The sequence below is a fragment of the Chiloscyllium plagiosum genome, unplaced genomic scaffold (genome assembly GCF_037043375.1).
Source record: "Chiloscyllium plagiosum isolate Xiang-an unplaced genomic scaffold, Cpla_swu_hap1 HiC_scaffold_53X, whole genome shotgun sequence".
NCBI classification, from domain to species: domain Eukaryota; kingdom Metazoa; phylum Chordata; class Chondrichthyes; order Orectolobiformes; family Hemiscylliidae; genus Chiloscyllium; species Chiloscyllium plagiosum.
In genome coordinates, this window is record NW_028270191.1 from 24252786 (window position 1) to 24276781 (window position 23996).

General features: G+C 49.0%; 1 protein-coding gene across 3 annotated transcripts in view; it reads right to left on the reverse strand.

The window, feature by feature from the left end:
- Positions 1-23996, reverse strand: part of LOC122543254 (integrin alpha-7-like) — a 185759-nt gene that overhangs the window by 17572 nt on the left and 144191 nt on the right. For all 3 annotated transcript variants that reach the window (XM_087985511.1, XM_087985510.1, XM_087985509.1), the window contains 13 exons: positions 22735-22796; positions 19996-20171; positions 18467-18616; positions 17099-17211; positions 15527-15716; positions 15253-15336; positions 14153-14232; positions 10708-10785; positions 9826-9928; positions 8762-8932; positions 7488-7595; positions 2075-2188; positions 645-743 (listed from right to left, as the gene is read on the reverse strand). In XM_087985511.1, the coding sequence (XP_087841637.1) occupies positions 645-743; positions 2075-2188; positions 7488-7595; positions 8762-8932; positions 9826-9928; positions 10708-10785; positions 14153-14232; positions 15253-15336; positions 15527-15716; positions 17099-17211; positions 18467-18616; positions 19996-20171; positions 22735-22796 (1528 nt within the window). The remainder of the gene's footprint in view (positions 1-644; positions 744-2074; positions 2189-7487; positions 7596-8761; positions 8933-9825; positions 9929-10707; positions 10786-14152; positions 14233-15252; positions 15337-15526; positions 15717-17098; positions 17212-18466; positions 18617-19995; positions 20172-22734; positions 22797-23996) is intronic.

Sequence of the window (23996 nt, forward strand, 5' to 3'; positions counted from 1 at the left end):
ACACTGCAGCTGGAGGTCCTTACACCTGCAGTACCTTCTTATCTCCACAAGGGCATTTCTGACGGTGGGGCAAAAGTGGAAGAGGAGGAGGTGAGGGATGAGGGGAAGGTGTGGGGGACTTGTGGAGGTGTGAGGAAGGAGGGGCAACAACTGACGGATGGCGATCAGTGAGCTGCTGAAGCTTGAGAAAGCTTTCCTAGCTCCCCATTGAAAAGCAGGGGAAGTGAGGGGAAAGCTGGCTTCACTTCTTAAAATTGGCCTTTTCTTGCGGTTACATTTTCAGTATGTCTTGCCAAGCTCATGGCTGGTGGCCCAAGGAGATGAATTTCTGATGATCTGTGTTTCAACCCTTGAAAGCCTTATTGGCGGCGATGCTATGGCACATGTTCCCATAAGACAGTGCATCACGAGTAGGCCATTCAGCCCATCAAGAATCCTCCACCATTCAATGAGATCACGGCTGATTGGATCATCCTCAACTCCACTTTCCTGCCTTTTTCCCATTAACCCTTGATTCCCTCACTGATTGTTGTCCTAGCATAGCGTCAGACAGCCCTGTGGCCCTGCCTTGAAATATTCCAAAATATGGCAATAGATTGTGTTGAAGCCTTGAGTAAAGGTGAAATTGGGAATGGTGTCAGTACCTCAGCAGCAGCTTCCTTCACCTTCAGGTTTCGGATGCTTGACTTCACGCTGATGTTCGCACGGATGGTCAGCTTGATGGAACTGTATGAAGCATATTCCTGAAATTTTAACAAGAGGGTTTTTTTTCCGATAAAGCCAGTTCATCATGTCCCCCTTCCCCAGTCCATGCACTCCTGACTACGATCAGCAGGCTGAGGTATAGTATTCACAGCCCCACAACTTCAGACACCTGAAGTTGTTTGAAGATGGGCTTTTAGTCGCTCAGCAGCTCACTACCCTGCACCCTGGAGCTGCCCAGTCAGGTGACCTCCAACACATATACAGGGACACCTCACACAAAGAGGGTCACACTCAGCAATCGGAACATGGCCGCCATTTTCTCTCTTGAGCCCCTCAGAGCAACGGAGGTCAGCAGCCCTGTACACAGTAGGATGTGTACAAGTTCCTTTTTTTAAAATTATTCAGGGGACATGGGCGTCACTGGCTGGGCCCAGCCTTTATTGCCCCGTCCCTAGTTGCCCCTTGAGAAGGTGGGGGGTGAGCTGCCTTGTTAAACCGCTGCAGTTCACCAGCTGTGGGTTGACCCACAATGCCTTCAGGGAGGGAATTCCAGATGGTCATTGCCTGGCATTTATGTGGCATGAATGTTACTTGCCACTTTTCAGCCCAAGTCTGGATATTGTCAAAATCTTGTTGCATTTGAACATGAACTGCTTCAGTATCTGAGGTGCTGAACACTGTGCAATTGTCAGCAAATGTCCCCACCTCTGACCTTATGATGGAGGGAAGGTCATTGATGAAGCAGCTGAAGATGGTTGGGCCTAGGACACTACCCTGAGGGAGTCCTGCCGAGATGTCGGGAGCTGAGGTGACTGACCTCCAACAACCATGACCTTTGTGCCAGGTATGACTCCAACCAGCGGAGAGTTTGCCTCCAAAACCCATTGATTCCAGTTTTGCCAGGGCTCCTTGATGCCACTCCCCTCTGGAATTCAGCTCTTTTGTCCATGTTTGAACCAAGGCTGTAATGAGGTCAGGAGCTGGGTCACTTAAATGCCCTTGGCTCTTGCCCAATAAGGTGCCTTAAGTTCAACCCCAAAGAAGGTTTACCCGAATGATATGATGCTTCAGATTTGACAATGTCATGTCAAGGAGGAATACAAGAGGACAGTAGTCGGCTCCTCATGCCTGTTCTGCCCTTCAAACTGGATCTTGAGTGATTTTTCACCTACCCACCTTGATGCTGTAACCTTCAATAATAACAATTTTGGCCAGTTTTAAACTGTAGCATTATGGTCACCAGGAATTTGATTGAAGCTCGTCCAACTCTACTCCCTCGATGAACCTCACCAATAGCAGAGCTAAAGCCCTCACTTCCATCAAACTGCCATTAAGTAAATCTCATCACACAACTGGTGGGATAGCTCACCTCCAGAAAGGTGCTGTTCCACAGTCGAGCACCTATTTTCATTCGGGTTGTTGTGTTGAGAATTTGGAGAGGACACTGGAAGTCAACACATCTGGCAGTGCCCAGTTCACAGTCCTGTGGGGAAATGATGTTCAAGATTAGAGTCCAAATCAATTTGCAAATGGAGGATATGTGACATTTAATCCTGGGTATTCTAATGGAACAACTGTGTGCATTTGGCATCGCTCTAAGGAGTCTTGGGTTAATCCTTTGACAACTTGACGATCCTGCCTGCTCATGTCGTGCCATGCAACATTTGCAGAGCTGAGATGGAGAAATGGGAACAAGGCGTGAGCAAGGCCAATCAAAACCAGCAGCGTAGAATTTCCAGCAGTAACTGGTGACAGGGCTCTCCTCATGTCAGGACAGTTCTGTAATCGCCAAACAAGGAAACAAACTCAGGAGAGGGATTTCACAGACAATTGAAACCCATTCCTAATCCCCGACCCTCCATCAAAGACCATCCCTCTAACCCCCTGACCCTCCATCGAAGACCATCCCTCTAATCCATTGACCCTCCATCGAAGACCATCCCTCTAATCCCCTGACCCTCCATCGAAGACCATCCCTCTAACCCCCTGACCCTCCATCGAAGACCATCCCTCTAATCCCCTGACCCTCCATCAAAGACCATCCCTCTAATCCCCTGACCCTCCATCGAAGACCATCCCTCTAATCCCCTGACCCTCCATCGAAGACCATCCCTCTAATCCCCTAACTCTCCATCGAAGACCATCCCTCTAATTACCTAATTCTCCATCGAAGACCATCCCTCTAACCCCCTGACCCTCCATCGAAGACCATCCCTCTAATCCCCTAACTCTCCATCAAAGACCATCCCTCTAATCCCCTGACCCTCCATCGAAGACCATCCCTCTAATCCCCTGACCCTCCATCGAAGACCATCCCTCTAACCCCCTGACCCTCCATCGAAGACCATCCCTCTAACCCCCTGACCCTCCATCAAAGACCATCCCTCTAATCCCCTGACCCTCCATCGAAGACCATCCCTCTAATCCCCTGACCCTCCATCGAAGACCATCCCTCTAATCCCCTAACTCTCCATCGAAGACCATCCCTCTAATTACCTAATTCTCCATCGAAGACCATCCCTCTAACCCCCTGACCCTCCATCGAAGACCATCCCTCTAATCCCCTAACTCTCCATCAAAGACCATCCCTCTAATCCCCTGACCCTCCATCGAAGACCATCCCTCTAATCCCCTGACCCTCCATCGAAGACCATCCCTCTAATCCCCTGACTCTCCATCGAAGACCATCCCTCTAACCCCCTGACCCTCCATCGAAGACCATCCCTCTAACCCCCTGACTCTCCATCGAAGACCATCCCTCTAATCCCCTAAACCTCCATCGAAGACCATCCCTCTAACCCACTGACCCTCCATCGAAGACCATCCCTCTAATCCCCTGACCCTCCATCAAAGACCATCCCTCTAATCCCCTGACCCTCCATCGAAGACCATCCCTCTAATCCCCTGACCCTCCATCGAAGACCATCCCTCTAACCCCCTGACCCTCCATCGAAGACCATCCCTCTAACCCCCTGACCCTCCATCAAAGACCATCCCTCTAATCCCCTGACTCTCCATCGAAGACCATCCCTCTAATCCCCTAACTCTCCATCAAAGACCATCCCTCTAACCCCCTGACCCTCCATCGAAGACCATCCCTCTAACCCCCTGACCCTCCATCGAAGACCATCCCTCTAATCCCCTAAACCTCCATCGAAGACCATCCCTCTAACCCACTGACCCTCCATCGAAGACCATCCCTCTAATCCCCTGACCCTCCATCAAAGACCATCCCTCCAATCCCCTGACCCTCCATCGAAGACCATCCCTCTAACCCCCTGACCCTCCATCGAAGACCATCCCTCTAATCCCCTAACCCTCCATTGAAGACCATCCCTCTAACCCCCTGACCCTCCATCAAAGACCATCCCTCTAATCCCTAACCCTCCATCGAAGACCATCCCTCTAATCCCTAACCCTCCATCGAAAACCATCCCTCTAATCCCTAACTCTCCATCGAAGACCATCCCTCTAATCCCTAACTCTCCATCGAAGACCATCCCTCTAACCCCCTAACTCTCCATCGAAGACCATCCCTCTAATCCCCTGACCCTCCATCGAAGACCATCCCTCTAATCCCTAACCCTCCATCGAAGACCATCCCTCTAATCCCTAACTCTCCATCGAAGACCATCCCTCTAATCCCTAACTCTCCATCGAAGACCATCCCTCTAATCCCTAACTCTCCATCGAAGACCATCCCTCTAACCCCCTGACCCTCCATCGAAGACCATCCCTCTAATCCCTAACTCTCCATCGAAGACCATCCCTCTAATCCCTAACTCTCCATCGAAGACCATCCCTCTAACCCCCTAACTCTCCATCGAAGACCATCCCTCTAATCCCCTGACCCTCCATCGAAGACCATCCCTCTCATCCCTTAAATTTCCATTGAGGACCATTTCTCTTGTCTCTTGACTCTCCATCAAAGCTTACCTCTCTGGTTCTGTGAATTGCCCAATAATCCCCTTCCCTCCTGTACCTTGACTGTCCAATCTAGAAGGGAACGTTACCCCCTGCAACTTCCCCTCTCAGCCATTCATAATCTCGACTGGGATAAAAATTGGCGTTTCTTCACTGTCGCTGGGTAAATATCCTGGAATTCCCTCTCTCATGGGATTGTGGGTCTACCTACAGCACATGGACTGCAGAAGTTCAAGAAGGCAGCTCAGCCCCACCTTCTCAAGGGGGGCAACTAGGGACGGGGCAATAAATGCTGGGCCCAGCCAGTGATGAGCACATCCCAAGAATGAATACAAAATAAGAACCAATTTCTGCCAAAACAGGGCTGATTAAAGTGGTCTTTGAATCAGGAAAGCACAGAAGAAGGCTATTCGGCCCCTTAATCCATGCCAGCCCTCTGAGAAGCAATCCAATCAGTCTCATTCTCCCACTGTATCCCTGGAGGAAGTTTGTTTCCCTGAGGTTCATCCGATTTCGAAAGCTGATTGGGGGCAGATGGTCGCAGGTAAAGGGACGGCTGGAAAATGGGAAGCCTTCAGAAATGAGATAACAAGAATCCAGAGAAAGTATATTCCTGTCAGGGTGAAAGGGAAGGCTGGTAGGTAGAGGGAATGCTGGATGACTAAAGAAATTGAGGGTTTGGTTAAGAAAAAGAAGGAAGCCTATGTCAGGTATAGACAGGATAGATCGAGTGAATCTTTAGAAGAGTATAAAGGCAGTAGGAGTCTACTTCAGAAGGAAATCAGGAGGGCAAAAAGGGGACATGAGATAGCTTTGGCAAATAGAATTAAGGAGAATCCAAAGGGGTTTTACAAATACGTTACGGACAAAAGGGTAACTAAGGAGAGAATAGAGCCCCTCAAAGATCAGCAAGGCGGCCTTTGTGTGGAGCCACAGGAAATGGGGGAGATACTTAAACGAGTATTTTGCATCAGTATTTACTGTGGAAAAGGATATGGAAGATATAGACTGTAGGGAAATAGATGGTGACATCTTGCAAAATGTCCATATTACAGAGGAGGAAGTGCTGGATGTCTTGAAACTGTTAAAGGTGGATAAATCCCCAGGACCTGATCAGGTGTACCCGAGAACTCTGTGGGAAGCTAGAGAAGTGATTGCTGGGCCTCTTGCTGAGATATTTGTATCGTCGATAGTCACAGGTGAGGTGCCAGAAGACTGGAGGTTGGCAAACTTGGTGCCACTGTTTAAGAAGGACGGTAAAGACAAGCCAGGGAACTATAGACCAGCAAGCTTGACCTCAGTGGTGGGCAAGTTGTTGGAGGGAATCCTGAGGGATAGGATGTACATGTATTTGGAAAGGCAAGGACTGATTTGGAATAGTCAACATGGCTTTGTGCGTGGGAAATCATGTCTCACAAACTTGACTGAGTTTTTTGAAGAAGTAACAAAGAAGATTGATGAGGGCAGAGCAGTAGATGTGATCTATATGGACTTCAGTAAGGCGTTCGACAAGTTTCCCCATGGGAGACAGGTTAGCAAGGTTAGATCTCATGGAATACAGGGAGAACTAGCCATTTGGATACAGAACTGGCTCAAAGGTAGAAGACAGAGGGTGTTGGTGAGTGTTGTTTTTCAGACTGGAGGCCTGTGACCAGTGGAGTGCCACAAGGATCGGTGCTGGGTCCTCTACTTTTTGTCATTTACATAAATGATTTGAATGTGACTATAAGAGGTATAGTTAGTAAGTTTGCAGATGACACCAAAGTTGGAGGTGTAGTGGACAGCGAAGAGGGTTACCTCAGATTACAACAGGATCTGGACCAGATGGGCCAATGGGCTGAGAAGTGGCAGGTGGAGTTTAATTCAGATAAATGCGAGGTGCTGCATTTTGGGAAAGCAAATCTTAGCAGGACTTATACACTTAATGGTGAGGTCCTGGGGAGTGTTGCTGAACAAAGAGACCTTGGAGTGCAGGTTCATAGCTCCTTGAAAGTGGAGTCGCAGGTAGATAGGATAGTGAAGAAGGCGTTTGGTATGCTTTCCTTTATTGGTCAGAGTATTGAGTACAGGAGTTGGGAGGTCATGCTGCAGCTGTACAGGACATTGGTTAGGCCACTGTTGGAATATTGCGTGCAATTCTGGTCTCCTTCCTATCGGAAAGATGTTGTGAAACTTGAAAGGGTTCAGAAAAGATTTACAAGGATGTTGCCAGGGTTGGAGGATTTGAGCTATAGGGAGAGGCAGAGCAGGCTGAGGCTGTTTTCCCTGGAATGTCGGAGGCTGAGGGGTGACCTTATAGAGGTTTACAAAATTGAGGGGCATGGATAGGGTAAATAGGCAAAGTCTTTTCCCTGGAGTCAGGGAGTCCAGAACTAGAGGGCATAGGTTTAGGGTGAGAGGGGAAAGATATAAAAGAGACCTCAGGGGCAACTTTTTCACTCAGAGGGTGGTACGTGTATGGGATGAGCTGCCAGAGGAAGCGGTGGAGGCTGGTACAATTGCAACATTTAAGAGGCATTTGGATGGGTATATGAATAGGAAGGATATGGGCCCGGTGCTGGCAGGTGGGACTCGATTGGGTTGGGATATCTGGTCGGCATGGACGGGTTGGACCGAAGGGTCTGTTTCTGTGCTGTCCATCTCTGTGACTCTAATTTCCTTTTGAAGTCTGTGGAAGGGGTAAGTGCTCTGCCTATCTGCTGCATGGAGTGTTGTGAATGAACTGATGGGGAAACTGGGCTGGTTCCTGTGTCTTCCTTTGCTGGAAGCAGGTTTACCAGATTAACGGGCGGCGCCTGAAATATGCCAGGCCGGGCCTGTTGGCAGGAAGAGCGCGGTTCATATTTCAGGCCTGTTACCAGGGTCAGAGTCTTCTTGCTTTCTGCCTGATGAACTACTGATTGGTGTTGACCTCCGTTCTGTAACCTCTCAGGGCTCCACAACACTGGGTTATCCCCATCGCGTGGCTGTCAATACAGAAGAAACAATTCAAGCAATGCTGGTACAAAACACATTTCCGCATTCTTATTAAAGAAGAGAGAACTCCTCCAGCCCCCCCCCCCCCCCCCCCAAGAGGAAATGGCAGTGTCGGGAAGGGTTTGTGAAACGGTGACATTGTCCTTTCCTCTGGAAGTGTATCCCGTGATGAGTGATCACCCTGAAATATCCTCCCCAGCCGCGAGACGGAATGGTCCAACGCAACATGAGACCGAGCAGCTTCAGCTCCGAAGTCCTGCCGATTTACCAGATCAAACAACCGCCTGCATTTATACAGCGCCTTTAATATAAAGGAGCAGACCACTTCACAGGAGCAAAGTGTCACATCAGGCCCCATGTTCGGTCACATGACCAAAAGCTGAGTCCAAAAGATAGGCTTTGAGGAGCTTCTTGAAGGAGGAGAGGGTGGGTAGAGAGGCAGGGAGCTTGAGGAAGGCAATTGTAGAGTTTACAACCAAGGCAGCTCAAGGCACAGCCACCAGTGGTGGAGCAGGTGGAACAGGGAATGCAAAAGAGGCCAGGATTGGAGGAGCCCAGAGATGTCGGAGGATCATGGGGGCTGAAAGAGGTGACAGAGATTGGGAAGGGGTTGGGGAGGGGCTGAGGGCATGGAGGGGCTTGAAAACAAGGAGAAGAATTCCAATCACAAGCTGCTGCTTGACCTTGTAGGGCAGGGGGAACAAGGGGTAATAGGGAAATGGGATTGGCTGCGTGATGAAACCTAGGCAGCGGAGATTTGGCTGAGCTCACTTTGGTGAGGGCTAGAATGTTGGGGATCAGCGAAGAGTCCGTTGGAATATTCTGGTCGCGAGGTCAAAAATGACATGGATGAGGCTGAGCCGAGAGAGGGTGAGGTTGAGTGATCGTACTAAAGTAGTGCTCTCAGTGATACCATGAATACATGAAATTGGAAGCTCATTCCAGGATCGAATATGACACCCAAGATTGGGAACTGTCTGGTTGAATCTCAGACTGTTGCCATGGAGATGGATGGAGTCAGGAGCTAAGGAATGGAGCGGGCAGGGGCAAGAAAAATGGCTTCCGTCTTCCCAGTGTTTAATAGAGAGGCATTTCTTTGGGGGTAGATCTTCATTTTGCTCGATGCTAATAATGATTGTGAGTTTGAGCTGCTTACCAGTTTGAGTGGATTGATCGCAAGGGCAGGAGAGCACTGGGTATTCTCATCCCCTTCAAATTCGATCTTCATCGGGTATAATAGCCATTTGCCATTGCTGATCTCATAAGGCCACTGGATGTTCAGGAAAGCAGAGCTCAAAGTTCTCAGCACCTTACCCGTGTTGAGCACCTGACAGAAAGAGAAGATGGAGTTTGACCTTCGGCTGGCCACGAGCTGTGTTCAAAGTTTCAGAACCCCCCCCCCCCCTTCTCTCCACATCACTGCACAGCAGAGAGCAGACTGGGCCAAGGAGACTCTACTTTCAATCCCTACGAGTAGCCGGCCTTCAAAAGCAAAGCCCACATTCTCCTGAGCTCTGTTTCTCATGACAACATTAGCATGGTACCAGGTGGTCAGGCTCGAGAGAAGTGGCACACAGATCAAAATCTTGCATTTGTCAGGTGTTAGTCAATCAAAATAACTCTCAAACTTGGAAACATATCGCTGTTTCTACAGTGTCGCTGAGGCTCAGTCCCCAATTGCATTGTGGGTCTACTTGCAGCACATGGACTGCAGCGGTTCAAGATGGCAGCTCACCCCCACCTTCTCAAGGGGCAACTAGGGACGGGGCAATAACCACTGGGCCCAGACAGCGATGCCCATGTCCCCTGAATAAATAGTTTTAAAGAGGCCCTTCCTAAGATTGTGAATCCAATTCTTAGTGTACAATTCCAAGGCACATGAGGGTAAACTCATCAATGAGACAGTCAAAGATCTGTGGACCAGAGACAGACTCACAGGCTACCCCTCTGCAATACTCTTTGAGAGCAGCTTTTTTTCTTGCTGGGAGTGTAGGATCCCAACAGTCACAAATCACTTGCTGGTGTCTAGAATCCTAAAAGGTCCAAATATTTCCAATCCACCCCTTTATAAAGAATCCCAGGGAAATAAACCCATCTTTATTCCTTAGATGTTCCCTATGCCTCCTCCAATCGATCCCAATCCACCAAAATCCCTTCCTATTCATTTCCCTCAGTAAGTGTCATTCTTCACTGAGTAATTAGTCAACAACTTGTACTTGCCGTTAGTTTATAATCAACACGACTCCCCAAATCCTCCTCTTTCCTCATGGCACTTTCTCCCATTATGTCACCTCCAAAAAACACATTTTGAGGTTCAACATTTCTGTAAAATTCGGGAAATAACCAGCATGAAATAACATTCACCAATTACTCAACTCACTGATTATAAATGAACAACTCCAAGGATGGTGGTTGGAAGCCGGGAATCATCCCTGTGGAACAAAGGAGCACTCTGCTTGGAGGTACTTGGCGTTGGCAATGCCAGCTTGCACTGGGCAAAAGAGGTGCAATCCAGTTTGCAGGGACAATCGGCTCCCCAATTTGGTGGTTGCACAAATCCTAAAACACTGGACATTCGCCAATTATTGCTGAGTACAAGGCTCTGCTTATAATTCAGGGCAAATTTGAACAGACAGAAATTGGTGATCGCATCAATGAGACACCATTATTTCTGTTGCTCCCCACCAACTTCCACAGTGTATTTACACACAGCAATCTCTCACAGGCAGGAGACTGGGACTACATTATCTTTACGTCAAAACCGGCTCCTGCGTTTACCTGTATAAAACAAGTCGAAAGTACTTCACTGGTTGTAAAATGCATTACTGACACCCTGAAAGGTCCTGATGAAACTTCTCTTTTATGCAGTTCTTTTGCATGGGAGCAGTTTGACAAGGTGCTGTGGTGGGCGGCTCAAATTCAGTGGATGGACAACACTTAGAGCCGGCAGACACAGCAGATTTTCATTCCCATCGGTCTCGGTTAGGTCATAGGTCAGTGCCTAACCCACAGTGCTTTGAATTTTGACACTCGCTCTTCGAACAGGTGACAGTTTCGCGACGTAGGAAGCTAAGCTCTGCCAGAGATGGAGGATACACTTACGGAACGAGAGAGACTGGCAGTACCAGTATAACGTGAGCAGTAGCTGTGACTGGGTCCAAACCGGTCTGTTCGCTGATGCTGTTAGGAAGGAGCAAAAAGCCACATTTCGTGATTCTTATCATAATCATCTTGATTAAATTGACAGAGAATCTCAGCAGGAGAAAGTGAGGACTGCAGATGCTGGAGATCAGAGCTGAAAATGTTTTGCTGGAAAAGTACAGCAGGTCAGGCAGCATCCAGGGAACAGGAGAATCGACATTTCCTGAAGAAGGGCTTATGCCCGAAAAGTCGATTCTCCTGCTCCTTGGATGCTGCCTGACCTGCTGCGCTTTTCCAGCAGCGAGAATCTCAGCAGGCCTGGCAGCAATTGTGGAGAGAAAGCAGAGTTCGCGTTTCAGGTCCCTGCTTCAGAAAGGTTAGCTTTGCTTTCTCTCCACAGCTGCTGCCTGCTTTGCTGAGTGTGTTCAACAACCTCTGTTTTTGTTTCTGCTTTTCAGCATCTGCAGCTCTTTGGCTTTTTAAACTGTCACCTGCTAAATTTGAAAAGAAACCCTCAATGTTGTGTTCAATTCGGATCGCCACACTACAGGAAGGACGTGGAGGTTTTGGAGAGGGTTGCTGAGGAGGTTTCCCAGGATGCTGCCTGGATTAGACGGTCTGAACTATAAGGCAAAAGTGAGGACTGCAGATGCTGGAGATCAGAGTCTAGATTAGAGTGGCGCTGGAAAAGCACAGCAGGTCAGGCAGCATCCGAGGAGCAGGAAAGTCGACGTTTCGGGCAAAAGCCCTTCATCATAAGGAGAGGCTAGAAAAACTCAGGCTATTTTCTCTAGAGTGACGGAGGCTGAGGGGAGACTTGGTAGAAGTGTCGATAAACTTATGAGATGCATTGATAGGGCTGACAGTCAGAATTGTTCTCCCCAGAGTTGAAATGCTTAATACCAGAGGGCATGCATTTCAGGTCAGAGGGGGAAAGTCCAAAGGAGACGTGAGGGACAAGTATTTTCTGCAGAGGTTGGTAGGAGTGTGGAACGCACGCCTAGGGTTGGTGGTGGAGGCAGAAGCGATAGGGGCATTTAAGGGGCTTTGAGATAAGCACATGAATATGCAAGGAATGGAGGGATATGGACCAACGACAAGCAGAAGGGATTCGTTTAATTTGGCATCATGTTCGGCACAACATCCTGGGCCAATGGGCCTGCTCCTGTGCTGTACTATTTTCACCAATTGACCAAGCAAAGATGGAAGCGAAATTCTTGTGCCCTGAAGCTAGTTTGGTGAGAAGACCCAGCAGATGGCGCCCTTGTACAAGTCAGCAAAGTGGAACCAAGCGCAACAGTACCCTCTGCTGTCAGCAGTCCGTACTGCATCCATCATCGTTCATGGTCTCAGGGTGGTCATCCTATTTGCTCAAGGGGTCTCTGGAGGTTTTACTGGCAATGTATCTTACCGTGAGATGTTGTGGGTAGCAAAAGGGGAGGTGTCCTTGTACACCAGTCACTGAAATTAGATATTGCAGGTACAGCAGGCAGTGAAGAAGGTAAATGGTGCAGTGGCCTTCATAGTGAGAGGATTTGAGTACAGGAGCAGGGGTGTCTTGCTGCTATTGGACAGAGTGAGACCATACCCTGGAGTACTGTATGCAATCTGGGTCTCCTTACCTGCGGAAGGATGTTCTGGCGAGGGACGGAGTACAGTGAAGGTTTACCAGACGGAATCCTGGAGTGGCAGGACTGACATATGAACAGAGACCGGATCAGTCAGGACTATATTCACTGCAGCTTAGAAGAATGAGGGGGAATCACATAGAAACCTCTAAAATTCTAACAGGGCAAGACAGGCTAAACGCAGGAAGGATGTTCCTGATGACCAGGAAGTCCAGAACCAGGGGTCACAGTCTGAGGATACTGGGTAGGCCATTTCAGACTGAGATGGGGAGAAACGGTGGCACAGTGGTTAGCACTGCTGCCTCACAGCGCCAGAGACCCGGGTTCAATTCCCGCCTCAGGCGACTGACTGTGTGGAGTTTGCACGTTCTCCCCGTGTCTGCGTGGGTTACCTCCGGGTGCTCCGGTTTCCTCCCACAATCCAAAAGATGTGCAGGTCAGGTGAATTGGCCATGCTAAATTGCCCGTAGTGTTAGGTAAGGGGTAAATGTAGAGGTATGGGTGGGTTGCGCTTCGGCGGGGCGGTGTGGACTTGTTGGGCCGAAGGGCCTGTTTCCACACTGTAAGTAATCTAATCTAAATGGCTTCACCCAGAGAGTGGGGAGCCTGTGGAATTCTCTGTCACAGAAAGTGGTTGAGGACAAAACATTGAATGTTTTCCAGTAGATTTACTTCTTAGGAGGCTAAAGGGATCAAAAGTTAGGGGGCTAAAGCAGGAACAGGGGGATGAGTTGGATGATCAGCCATGATCATATTGAATGGTGGGACAGGCTTGAAGGGCCAAATGGCCTACTCTTGCTCCTATTTCAATGTAGCAGGGTGGCCAGGGACAGGTGAGAATTTGCTTTAATGTCCCTCTACTGCCCGGTTCTTGATCTCAGTCACTGAGAAGGACTGAGTGGAGACAGAATGCTGGGAGGTCGGGGTGGAGGGGGGGGGGGGGAAATCAGAGGCCATCTTGTTTGGTGAGGTAACCTCACAGAGAAAACTGACAGCTGCTGTGCCATAGCCGCGACAGCACTCGAGAGGGATGTAAATACTGGAAAGGCCCAGCACATTAGGTAGTGCCTGGAGAGAGGACAAGTGAAATGGTTCATGGTGTCTCAGCACCATGCCAAAAATCCCAAACAGTGAACTCCCTAGGGTGCAACTTGCTCATGTGTACAACGTGTGAACGAAAAAGACATCAGGGAATACAAATTTTATTCAATAAAGGGAGAGAGAGATAGAGAGACAGAAAGCAGGTAACGACAGGCTGTTTTACAGGAGGTAAAATATGGCAGATCAGCCAGGTGTGTGTTTGAATAGAGAATGAACAGAGGCATCAGCGAGGCTTTCAGCAGCAGACAAGCTGAGAGAGGGTCAGAGTCCAGGGATATTACCAAGGCAATAAGGAAATAGATGGTTCCACTGATGGTGAGGGCATGGGGTTGAAAGATCTCCCTGGGGTCAATGATGTCTCTAACAGTCTGGTAGAGCCTCCGTTAGTGATCAGGGAGAGACCTGGAAGCAGCCCTTAGGAGAGAGAGGTTTCAGAGCGGACAACCTTCAGTCTTCCGTGATCCAAGACTGTGAGTGAAGAGACGGTGCAGCGGCTGAGTGAGATGGTGGTGGGGCTGAGTTACAAGATTTCAGGGTTAGACTAGACTCAGGACAGGTCAGAGCTGTCTCTCTCTCTCTCTCACACACACACACATCCACATTGAAAGTCATCCACAACACGGACAGAAACGAAATTCACATTTGTCAGAAGTGATTCTGCCCCAGACAGCACTCACGTTGATAGCTGAAGTACAATCGGTAAAGTTCTTGTTTCAATGGCGATTCTAGAAGTGCTTAAGATCAAGTAAAAGGTGACCTATCAAACAAAGTACACAGAGTCAGCACACCCATACCTCGCTGAACAGCGACAGCAAGAACTCTGCATTCTCAGCACAACTACTCAACATGTCATACAGTCACACAGATGTACAGCACAGAAACAGACCCTTCGGTCCAACCCGTCCATGCCGACCAGATATCCCAACCCAATCCAGTCCCACCTGCCAGCACCCAGCCCATATCCCTCCAAACCCTTCCTATTCATATACCATGATTCGGAGATGCCGGTGTTGAACTGGGGAGCTCCGAAAGCTAGTGCTTCCAATTAAACCTGTTGGACTATAACCTGGTGTTGTGTGATTTTTAACTTTATTCATATACCCATCCAGATGCCTTTTAAATGTCACAATTGTACCAGCCTCCGCCACATCCTCTGGCAGCTCATTCCATACACGCACCACCCTCTGCAGGAAAAAGTTGCCCCTTAGGTCTCTTTTATATTTTTCCCCTCTCACCCTAAACCTATGCCCTCTAGTTCTGGACTCCCCCACCCCAGGGAAAAGACTTTGTCTATTTACCCTATCCATGCCCCTCATAATTTTGTAAACCTTTATAAGGTCACCCCTCAGATTCCGACGCTCCAGGGAAAACAGCCCCAGGCTGTTCAGTCTCTCCCTGTAGCTCAAACCCTCCAACCCTGGCAACATCCTTGTAAATCTTTTCTGAACCCTTTCAAGTTTCACAACATCTTTCTGATAGGAAGGAGACCAGAAGCGTCTTTTGTTTTAGAATGAGAAACTGGCTCCCTCTGTGACAAGAACAAACAAGACTGAACTGGAGTGCTTTCAGAGTCCTCGCCTCTCTCTGCTGATGCCCTGACTAGATAGACATGTGTCGATGGGATATTAGAAGCCTGGCGTTATGCAGCAGAGACACCAGAGGGGACGTTTTGGGCCGAATGGCCAGTTTGCATTCTGCTGACTGGATGGACCCGCTGTGCCGAGTATGTGGTGAAGGTCACGTGGCTTACGCCCATCCACAGAAAACAAGTGCATACCTGAGCATTCCTCTTCATTGGGTTTCCAAGCTCACACTCGGCCTGGGATCCATTGGCATTGGCAACACAGACCAGACTGCTGTCCTGGGAAGGCAAGACACAAACACATTGGCCAGTGAGAGTTGACTTGCCACTCACCTCTGTTGTGTCGCCATAGCGATACACATAAGCTGCTAAATTTGACCTCCTTGACCTCCCACTCCAAATGATTCCAGTGAATAAAAAAAGCACGAATGGTTTTTGTAATCGCTCCGAAAGCGTCAGGTGCTGGTACCTGTTTTGGAGATGTTCGGAAGGCAGAGTGGAAGAGAGTGTCTGGGAAGTTCGCAATCAGGACTGCCTCGTGAGCATCATCACCGTCTTTCATTGGGTTTGCCATGTCCGACGGCAGGTTAGTGACGGTAATCTCCAAGGCAATGTCCTTCTGGTCACTGAGATAAAATACCTGCTGTCCTTGCTCATCTCTGCAAAGATGGACATGTGCAATCAACCTTCCTTCAGAAACAGTGCTCTGGACAAAGTACACTCCTCCATCGCAACATGAACATTTCAGAGGACAGTCAGCATGCTTCCGAAATGGTGCAGGGGTAGGGGAAAACGCAGGAGACTGGCACCAGAGAACAGAACTGGGGGCAAGTACATGGGGCTGAATGACCTCCTTGTGCACTGTAACATTTCTGTGATGCTTCTGAGATGGGCATGGAGCAGGTCCTAGTCACCAGGGATGCTGCACTCTATTGCAGTGGCAGTGTCTGAAGAGGGACATTGTGACGTAGGCAAGTGTCATGTCAACAGGATGTGGGTGGAGAGGTGACAGATGAGGTTCAATGCAGTGAAGTGTGAGGTGATGCACTTTAGTTGGGAGAACATTGAAAGACAATCTAAAATCAGGGGGACAATTCTAAAGGGGATACAGGAGCAGAGGGAGCTGGGTCTATCTGGGTACAGATCATCGAAGGTGGCAGGACAGGTGGAGAGAGCAGTTAATAAAGCACACAGTGTCCTCAGCTTTATTAATAGGGACATAGAGAACAAGAGCAGGGAGGTGATGTTGAACTTGTACAAGACCCTTGTTAGACCTCAGCTGGAGGGTTGTGTCCAGTTGTGGGCCCCACACTATAGGAATGATGTGAACACATTGGAGAGAGAGGGCAGGAGGGATTTACCAGAATGGTTCCAGAGATGAGAAACTTCAGTGAGGAGGAGAGATTGAAGACATTGGGACTGTTCTCCTTGGGGAGAAGGAGGCTGAGAGGGAGATCTGAGAGAGGGTTCCAACATCATGGGGGGAGGGGGGTGGACAGAGTAGATCGGGACAAACTGTTCCCACATGGAAAAGGGACAAGAATGAGAGGGACAGAGATTGAAAGGGATGAAGTGAGGGGGAGGTGAGGAAAACCTTTCTCCCCCAGCGAGTAGTTAGGGTCTGGAATGTACTGCCTGGGAATGTGGGGGAGGCAGGTTCCATTGAGGCATTCAAGAGGGGCATTGGATGGTTATTGGGATAGAAATGGGGTACAGGGATATGGGGGAAATATTTTGATTTGATTTGCTTTGAGGTATATTGTCACATATACCTCAATACAGTGAAATGTTTTGTTTTATGTGCAGTACAGGGGTAGATCAAGCCATACAAAGTGCATTAGGGTAAGAGTACAGAGGGAAGAGAAGGCTCGAGATTGGCACTCACTAATGATGCTGGTGTAATGAGCCAGTGCTTGCCCGATGGGCTGAAGGGCTTCCTTCTGTGCTGTAACCCTTGTGTGACCTGGTGTGTGCTATGCACAAGTCCCTTACAACACTATCGCTATGGAATATCTCCCAGAATAAAGAGATTGATACGTACTTTGACAAGGGCTGGAATACATCCTCATCAAGTCTGGTGCAAAAGTTATACTTCATCTGTAAGTTACTCTGACAAATCTTATCCGGGCCACAACCCTCCCTTAGAAAATTCACCTGAGAACAAGCAACAGGAGACCTGTCAGTAAAGTACAATTCAATTGGTTGCTTTTTAAACAGCTGCTCAGCTGGTGGGCTGTGATTTCCAAGTCAGCAAATGGCTTCATTATTCTTCCATGGGATGTGGGCATCGCTGGCAAGACCAGCGTTTGTTGCCCATCCCTAACTGCCCCTTGAACTCAACGGCTTGCCCTGCCAATTCAGTGGGCATTGAGGAGTCAACCCCACGGCTGTGGGTCTGGAGTCACATGTAGGCCCAGACCAGGGAAGGACGGCAGATTTCCTTCCCTGAAGCACACTAGGGCAACAATCAATTGAACACTGTCATGGTCAACGTCACGAAAACTGGCTTTCAATCCCACATTTACGACGTGAATTGAAAAAACTCGACCAACTGCTGTGGTGGGATTTGAACCCATGTCCTAGAGCATGAGGGTGGACCTCGAGATTAGTCATCCAGTGACAACACCTCGATGTCACAGTTTCCATAACAGGGAGTGAAGCCCCCGACCCACTGCACAGCACAAAAGTCAAAGCCGATTGTCCCTGTGCAGAATGAAGGCAGTGCGGAACTGTTCGAGGAACTGTCCTTTGGACAAGATGTTTAACAGAGTGTGCCCTCTCAGGAAAAGATCTGGTGGTAGTTTTCACAGAGGAGTAGACTAATTCTCCCAAGTGTCTGGTCATCCCTCAACATTATCCCCAAACAAAACATTCTCAGCTCATTCTCTCAATGCTGTTTGTGGGATCTTGCTGTGTGCGCACAGGCAGCTGTGTTTCCAACATCACAACAGGCACCGGACTTGAAAAGGGCGTTGTCGGCTGGAAACTGAGTTAGGATGCGTGGGGATCAGAAAAGGTGAGAGAAAACGGATAATGTGGAGGGGCTGGGGTTGGAGTGGACTGGTCAAAGATGGAAGAAACCGTCACCTGATGAAGGGAGCAGCACTCTGAAAGCGAGTGATTCCAAACAAATCGGTTTGACGATAACCTGGTGTCATGTGACTTCTGACGAGAAAACTCAAGTCTTCCATTCCACACAGAGGCCAGTTGTCTGATTGGTCAAAAGCCCAATTATGAGCAAGGTAGAGAACACAAACATTCCCCTCATTAACCACTGGCGCCAAAATCGGCCCAAGTGCGGCGCAGGCAAAACCGGTGAATGTGACTCACTGACTTCTGACTGCGCAGTGACTTTCCAACTTATTCCTGGCCACGTGAGAAACTGCGGGGAGGAACTGGCCACGCTTACCTCTTCTCTGTGTACGTTTGAGTCCTGAGCATTTAAGACAGGCATCAGGTGAGTCAGCTGCCTCTCCACCTGCTTCTTTTTGCGCTTCACCTCCTTGATCACGTAGGTCAATGTCACCGGGATGGGCCGCAGTTTATCCCGCAGGTTCTCCTGTCAAACAAAGCAGCGGCAATCAGCATCACGCCCTGTGTACCCACCATCAGACACAATCAGCACCACGCCCTGTGTACCCACCATCAGACACAATCAGCATCACGCCCTGTGTACCCACCATCAGACACAATCAGCATCACGCCCTGTGTACCCACCATCAGACACAATCAGCACCACGCCCTGTGTACCCACCATCAGACACAATCAGCATCACGCCCTGTGTACCCACCATCAGACACAATCAGCATCACGCCCTGTGTACCCACCATCAGACACAATCAGCACCACGCCCTGTGTACCCACCATCAGACACAATCAGCATCACGCCCTGTGTACCCACCATCAGACACAATCAGCACCACGCCCTGTGTACCCACCATCAGACACAATCAGCATCACGCCCTGTGTACCCACCATCAGACACAATCAGCATCACGCCCTGTGTACCCACCATCAGACACAATCAGCATCACGCCCTGTGTACCCACCATCAGACACAAACAGCATCACGCCCTGTGTACCCACCATCAGACACAAACTGCACCGTGCCCTGTGTACCCACCATCAGACACAAACAGCACCACGCCCTGTGTACACACCATCAGACACAAACAGCTCCACGCCTTGTGTACCCACCATCAGACACAAACAGCACCGCGCCTTGTGTACCCACCATCAGACACAAACTGCACCGTGCCCTGTGTACCCACCATCAGACACAAACAGCACCACGCCTTGTGTACCCACCATCAGACACAAACAGCTCCACGCCTTGTGTACCCACCATCAGACACAAACAGCACCACGCCCTGTGTACCCACCATCAGACACAAACAGAACTGTGCCCTGTGTACCCACCATCAGACACAAACAGAACCGTGCCCTGTGTACCCACCATCAGACACAAACAGCACCATGCCCTGTGTACCCACCATCAGACACAAACTGCACCATGCCCTGTGTACCCACCATCAGACACAAACAGAACCGTGCCCTGTGTACCCACCATCAGACACAAACAGCACCACGCCCTGTGTACCCACCATCAGACACAAACAGCACCATACCCTGTGTACCCACCATCAGACACAAACAGCACCACGCCCTGTGTACCCACCATCAGACACAAACAGCACCATACCCTGTGTACCCACCATCAGACACAAACAGCACCATACCCTGTGTACCCACCATCAGACACAAACAGCACCACGCCCTGTGTACCCACCATCACACACAAACAGCACCATACCCTGTGTACCCACCATCAGACACAAACAGCCCTGTGCCCTGTGTACCCACTATGAGGGAAACCTGGAATCCCTTTCCCTTTTGGCTGTTTGTGAGTGCGAGCTGCCCGCGACCTCTCGCCGTACCTGTAGTTTCATGGTAACGTTGATACAGCTGGATTCGGTTTGCCTCCGCAGGACTACCTCTCCGCTGTATTGGTTCTCAGGGTCACTTGGTCTCCTTCTCTGGAAGGAGACCCGGGGAGGCCTTTTGCGTTGGCCATCCACCTCAACTGAATCGGCGTCAAGTACAAAGCCAAGAACTGTGAAGGACAAAGGTCAGACAATGGGAAATATGTCAGCGTCCAGCTCTGAACCCAACCAGACACCCTGGTCAATCGTGATTTTGAGATCAACGGCTTCTCAATGCTTCCTGCAATACTGGCTTTTTTGTATACTGTCTTTGAAAAATGTGATGTTTTATTTGAAAAATGAAATTACACATGAATAGGAATAACTGCAGGCTGCCCCTGGGTTACAAACAGGTTCTGTCCCTGACTGTGTTCATCAGTCCGGTTTTTCCCCAAATCCGAACACAATGTGGTATCAAATATCGGTTCGTAAACATGAGCAAACATTTGCATGTTGAATCCTTCAAATAATTTGTAATATTGGTTCACATTCAGAAACAGGAGCTTTCAAATGTTAAAAGAAACACTCAATTGAAAAGTGCTTTCTCTGCAAAGGTGACAGACAGTGCATGGAGGGGGCAGCTCTGTCAGACTGTCTCTGCTATCCCCTAGATAGAGAAGAGGACCGAGTGGCCGATTCTGCAGACTCCTGTTCACGTCAAGCCAGGAGTCTTGGATGTGACTGGCTAAAGGCAAGTGTTTATTTGTGGCAGTTCTGTGGGTCTGGAGTCATATCCTGACCAGACTGGGTGAGGACAGCAGGTTCCCCTCCGTCAGGGCCACTCATGAACAGATGGGTTTTTACAACAGTTGACAATGGTTACATGCTGATCATGAGGCCGGCCTTTCATCCTAGATACTATCTGCCATGGTGGGATTCGAACCCATGCCCGCTTGCCCGGTGACATTACAGTTATGCCACAGCCTCCTGCCACCCCCACTCCAGGGATGCAGCCTGCATCTTTGAGGGACGCTCTGATATCGTGTGTTGTCAGAATGCTTATCCCTCAGATCAGACACTAAACTATCGCCTGTTCAGCTCATTTCGATGGATATAAAGATAGTCCTTGCCACTTGGATTGGGAAGAGCAGGGAGGTCTTTTTGCTCCTTAAGACAGTGCCGTGGGATCTTCCCATGCGCAAACAAGCCACCACATTTGCTTGCAGGAGTGGGCAGAACGTGGCTGTATGTTAAGAGCTTTGAGACATGAGGCGGGGCAGGAATGCAAAGCGACCATTTTGAGAGTCACGTGTTGAAAGCAAGGAAGCGAAATGCGTCACTGTCTACACACAGGCATCAGCCCCGCAAGGTGCGAATGAGATAAGGCTGTGTTTTCAAGCTACATTTGTCTGTGATGCTGCTTATTTGGCGCCAATTCTTCCTGTATTTTCGCCAAAGCTTAAAAACAGGCAGCACCTCAAGGAGCTGGAAATTCAGCCACACATCTGGGTCGGGCCGATTCCAAACGTCAGCGCGATTGCTTCGAAAGACTTGGTCCCATTTGCCAACCCTGGCTTTGGCACAGGTCTCAGTGCAATGCCAATCTTGTTCAGTATGAGTGGTGATCGCAAGTGATCTGAATGGAGATTGAGCGAGTCCTTCAGATCTACCCATCTGCCACGTTTACTTCTCAATGCAAAAATACAACTGGAACGCGAGACCACAAGTGACACAAATCACTGGATCCCAGCGATTACAAGCTCCCATCTTGTGGAATCCAACAAGCATGAAAAGATCACTGGAAATACAGGATAATGTTGTTTCCAGCACAGTAGCTCATTTCTGCTGGCTATGCCCCCAGTAGGTGGCAAAGATGACATGAAGCACAGATCCTCAGCGAGATCCCACTCACTACATCAGGCTCTGTAGTTCCCAGCTATGGGTGAGGAGGTTTGGGGGAAGGGGGCTGCGGTTGGTATCTCAAGAGTTGAGGTGTCATCTGGTCTACCAGCTGTCTGCATAAAAGGCACCTGTTCCCAACAGCTTGGCACCTCTCTCTCTCCTCAGAGTGAGAATGCTGTAAGTTCAAAATCCCTCCACAGAGTACCACCATGCAATCTGACCCGGCAGTTTCAGGGGTCACTCCCAGAGCAGCGGTGCATCGTCTGGGGAGACCCCTTCAGATGGGACGCCAAGTCAAGGCCCCAAGCATTCAGGTGGCTGGTAAAGACAACACTGTGGAGGTCACAAAGAGCTGAGAGTCTTGGCCAGCATTTGCCCTCGCCCAAAGTACCTCAACTGGCCATTTGCTGTTTATTGCAGTTTGCGGGATCTTGCTGTGCGCAGTTCAGTTGCTGCATTTGCCAACATAAGAGCAGTTCCAACACTTCGAAGCAATCACTACCACCAGATGGATTTTGGGACATTTTACACAATAGAGATGCAACAAAGAGCTCTTTCAATGCACATTCTTTCGCTGTTACACCCATTGTTTGGATCACATGTTTGTTTAATATATTGTACACAGGAGAAATTCAAAAACCAACTGACCTCAACAACCTTTCACTCAAGGACAAGCTTTGGCCACTCTACCACATCGAAAATCAACGGATTGCGCCAATTGTTCAACGCTCAGCCAATCCCATTTCGCGCTCTGTTTCCACACAAGTTCAAGCATCATGACCTTCCCATCACCCCTTTGTTTTTTCTTAAAAGCCACGGGGACAATACGGGCCATTCTGTGGTTGAACTTACCAATCCTGGGGTTGTAGGATCCAGGCTTCGATCTGTAAAGGAAGCAGGCCCTGACATCAATACTGTGGGATAGAAAAGACACGGTAAATTAGAACTTAAAACAACCATGGAAATATAACCATTAACACTGTGAATCCTTGGGAGTTGGCAGGTGACACCAAATTTTAACAGATATTGGGGAAGGAGAGCATACAATATATTTGGAAAGCCATGCAGGTCTTGCAATGCGCTGTGGATCAATGGATTTGATGGCTTAACTCATATTTTGACTGCGTATTAGACTAATATACTTTTTGTCCATTTGTTGGGGAGGTATTGTCCAAGTCATGGTTAATGCCCTTACTATTTCCCAACATGCACTAGCAACATGAGGTTGCCAGCACACCCCTTCCCAAAAACAAATCACGTTTCCCTTCTTTCTGAGACCCCCCCAGCCAGTAAAGATTGCTTCTTGAAATGTCAAAAATAGGACCAGGAATTGGCCATTTGATCCTTTGAGCCTGTTCTGCCACTCAATATGGTCATGGTTGATCATCCAACTCAGTCCCCTGCTCCCATTTCCTCTCCATAGCCTTTGATCCCTTTAGCCCGAAGAATTCTTTATTGAAAACATTCAATGTTTTCTATGGTAGAGAATTCCCCAGTCTCTGGTGAAGATATTTCTCCTCATCACAGTCCTAAATAGTTTACCCTGTATCCTAAGACTGTGACCACCCCCCCCCTTCCCCCTGCCCCCCTTCCCGGTTCTGAGCTTCATGAACTTGGTTCTCCAAGTGTCAGTAGGAATGCTCTTTCCCCTGTCCCTTTCCCACTGCCTGGAGCTGCAGCAAACGCTCACACAGTGGACAGCTGTGACAGTGACCTGTGTGAGCCTATAACATTGATTCCTGCGTTCCCCACCGACCTGCTACTGTCATGTCCACTGTATGTGCCTGCTCAATCTGCAGCCCCTGCTGTTGCAAGGTCAAGACAAGACCGTGTGATGGTCAGGCACTGACTTGTGGCGGAGTTAAGAATAGAGGACAATCAGCATTGACAGAAATAATGACATGCCTTCCCCCGCCCTCTGTACTCTCAGGCTGGAAAAGCTCCTGATGCAACATGCAAGGGGAGAAAGGATTTGGCCAGGCTTCAGGCTTCAACCTGCACGATCTGAAATGCTAGAAGGAAGAAGATGTTAGATTTCATAAACTCTGAAAATAACAGTATACAGTTCAAACAATATGCACATCTAGTACCTTGAACAGGAGTGGTATTCAGAA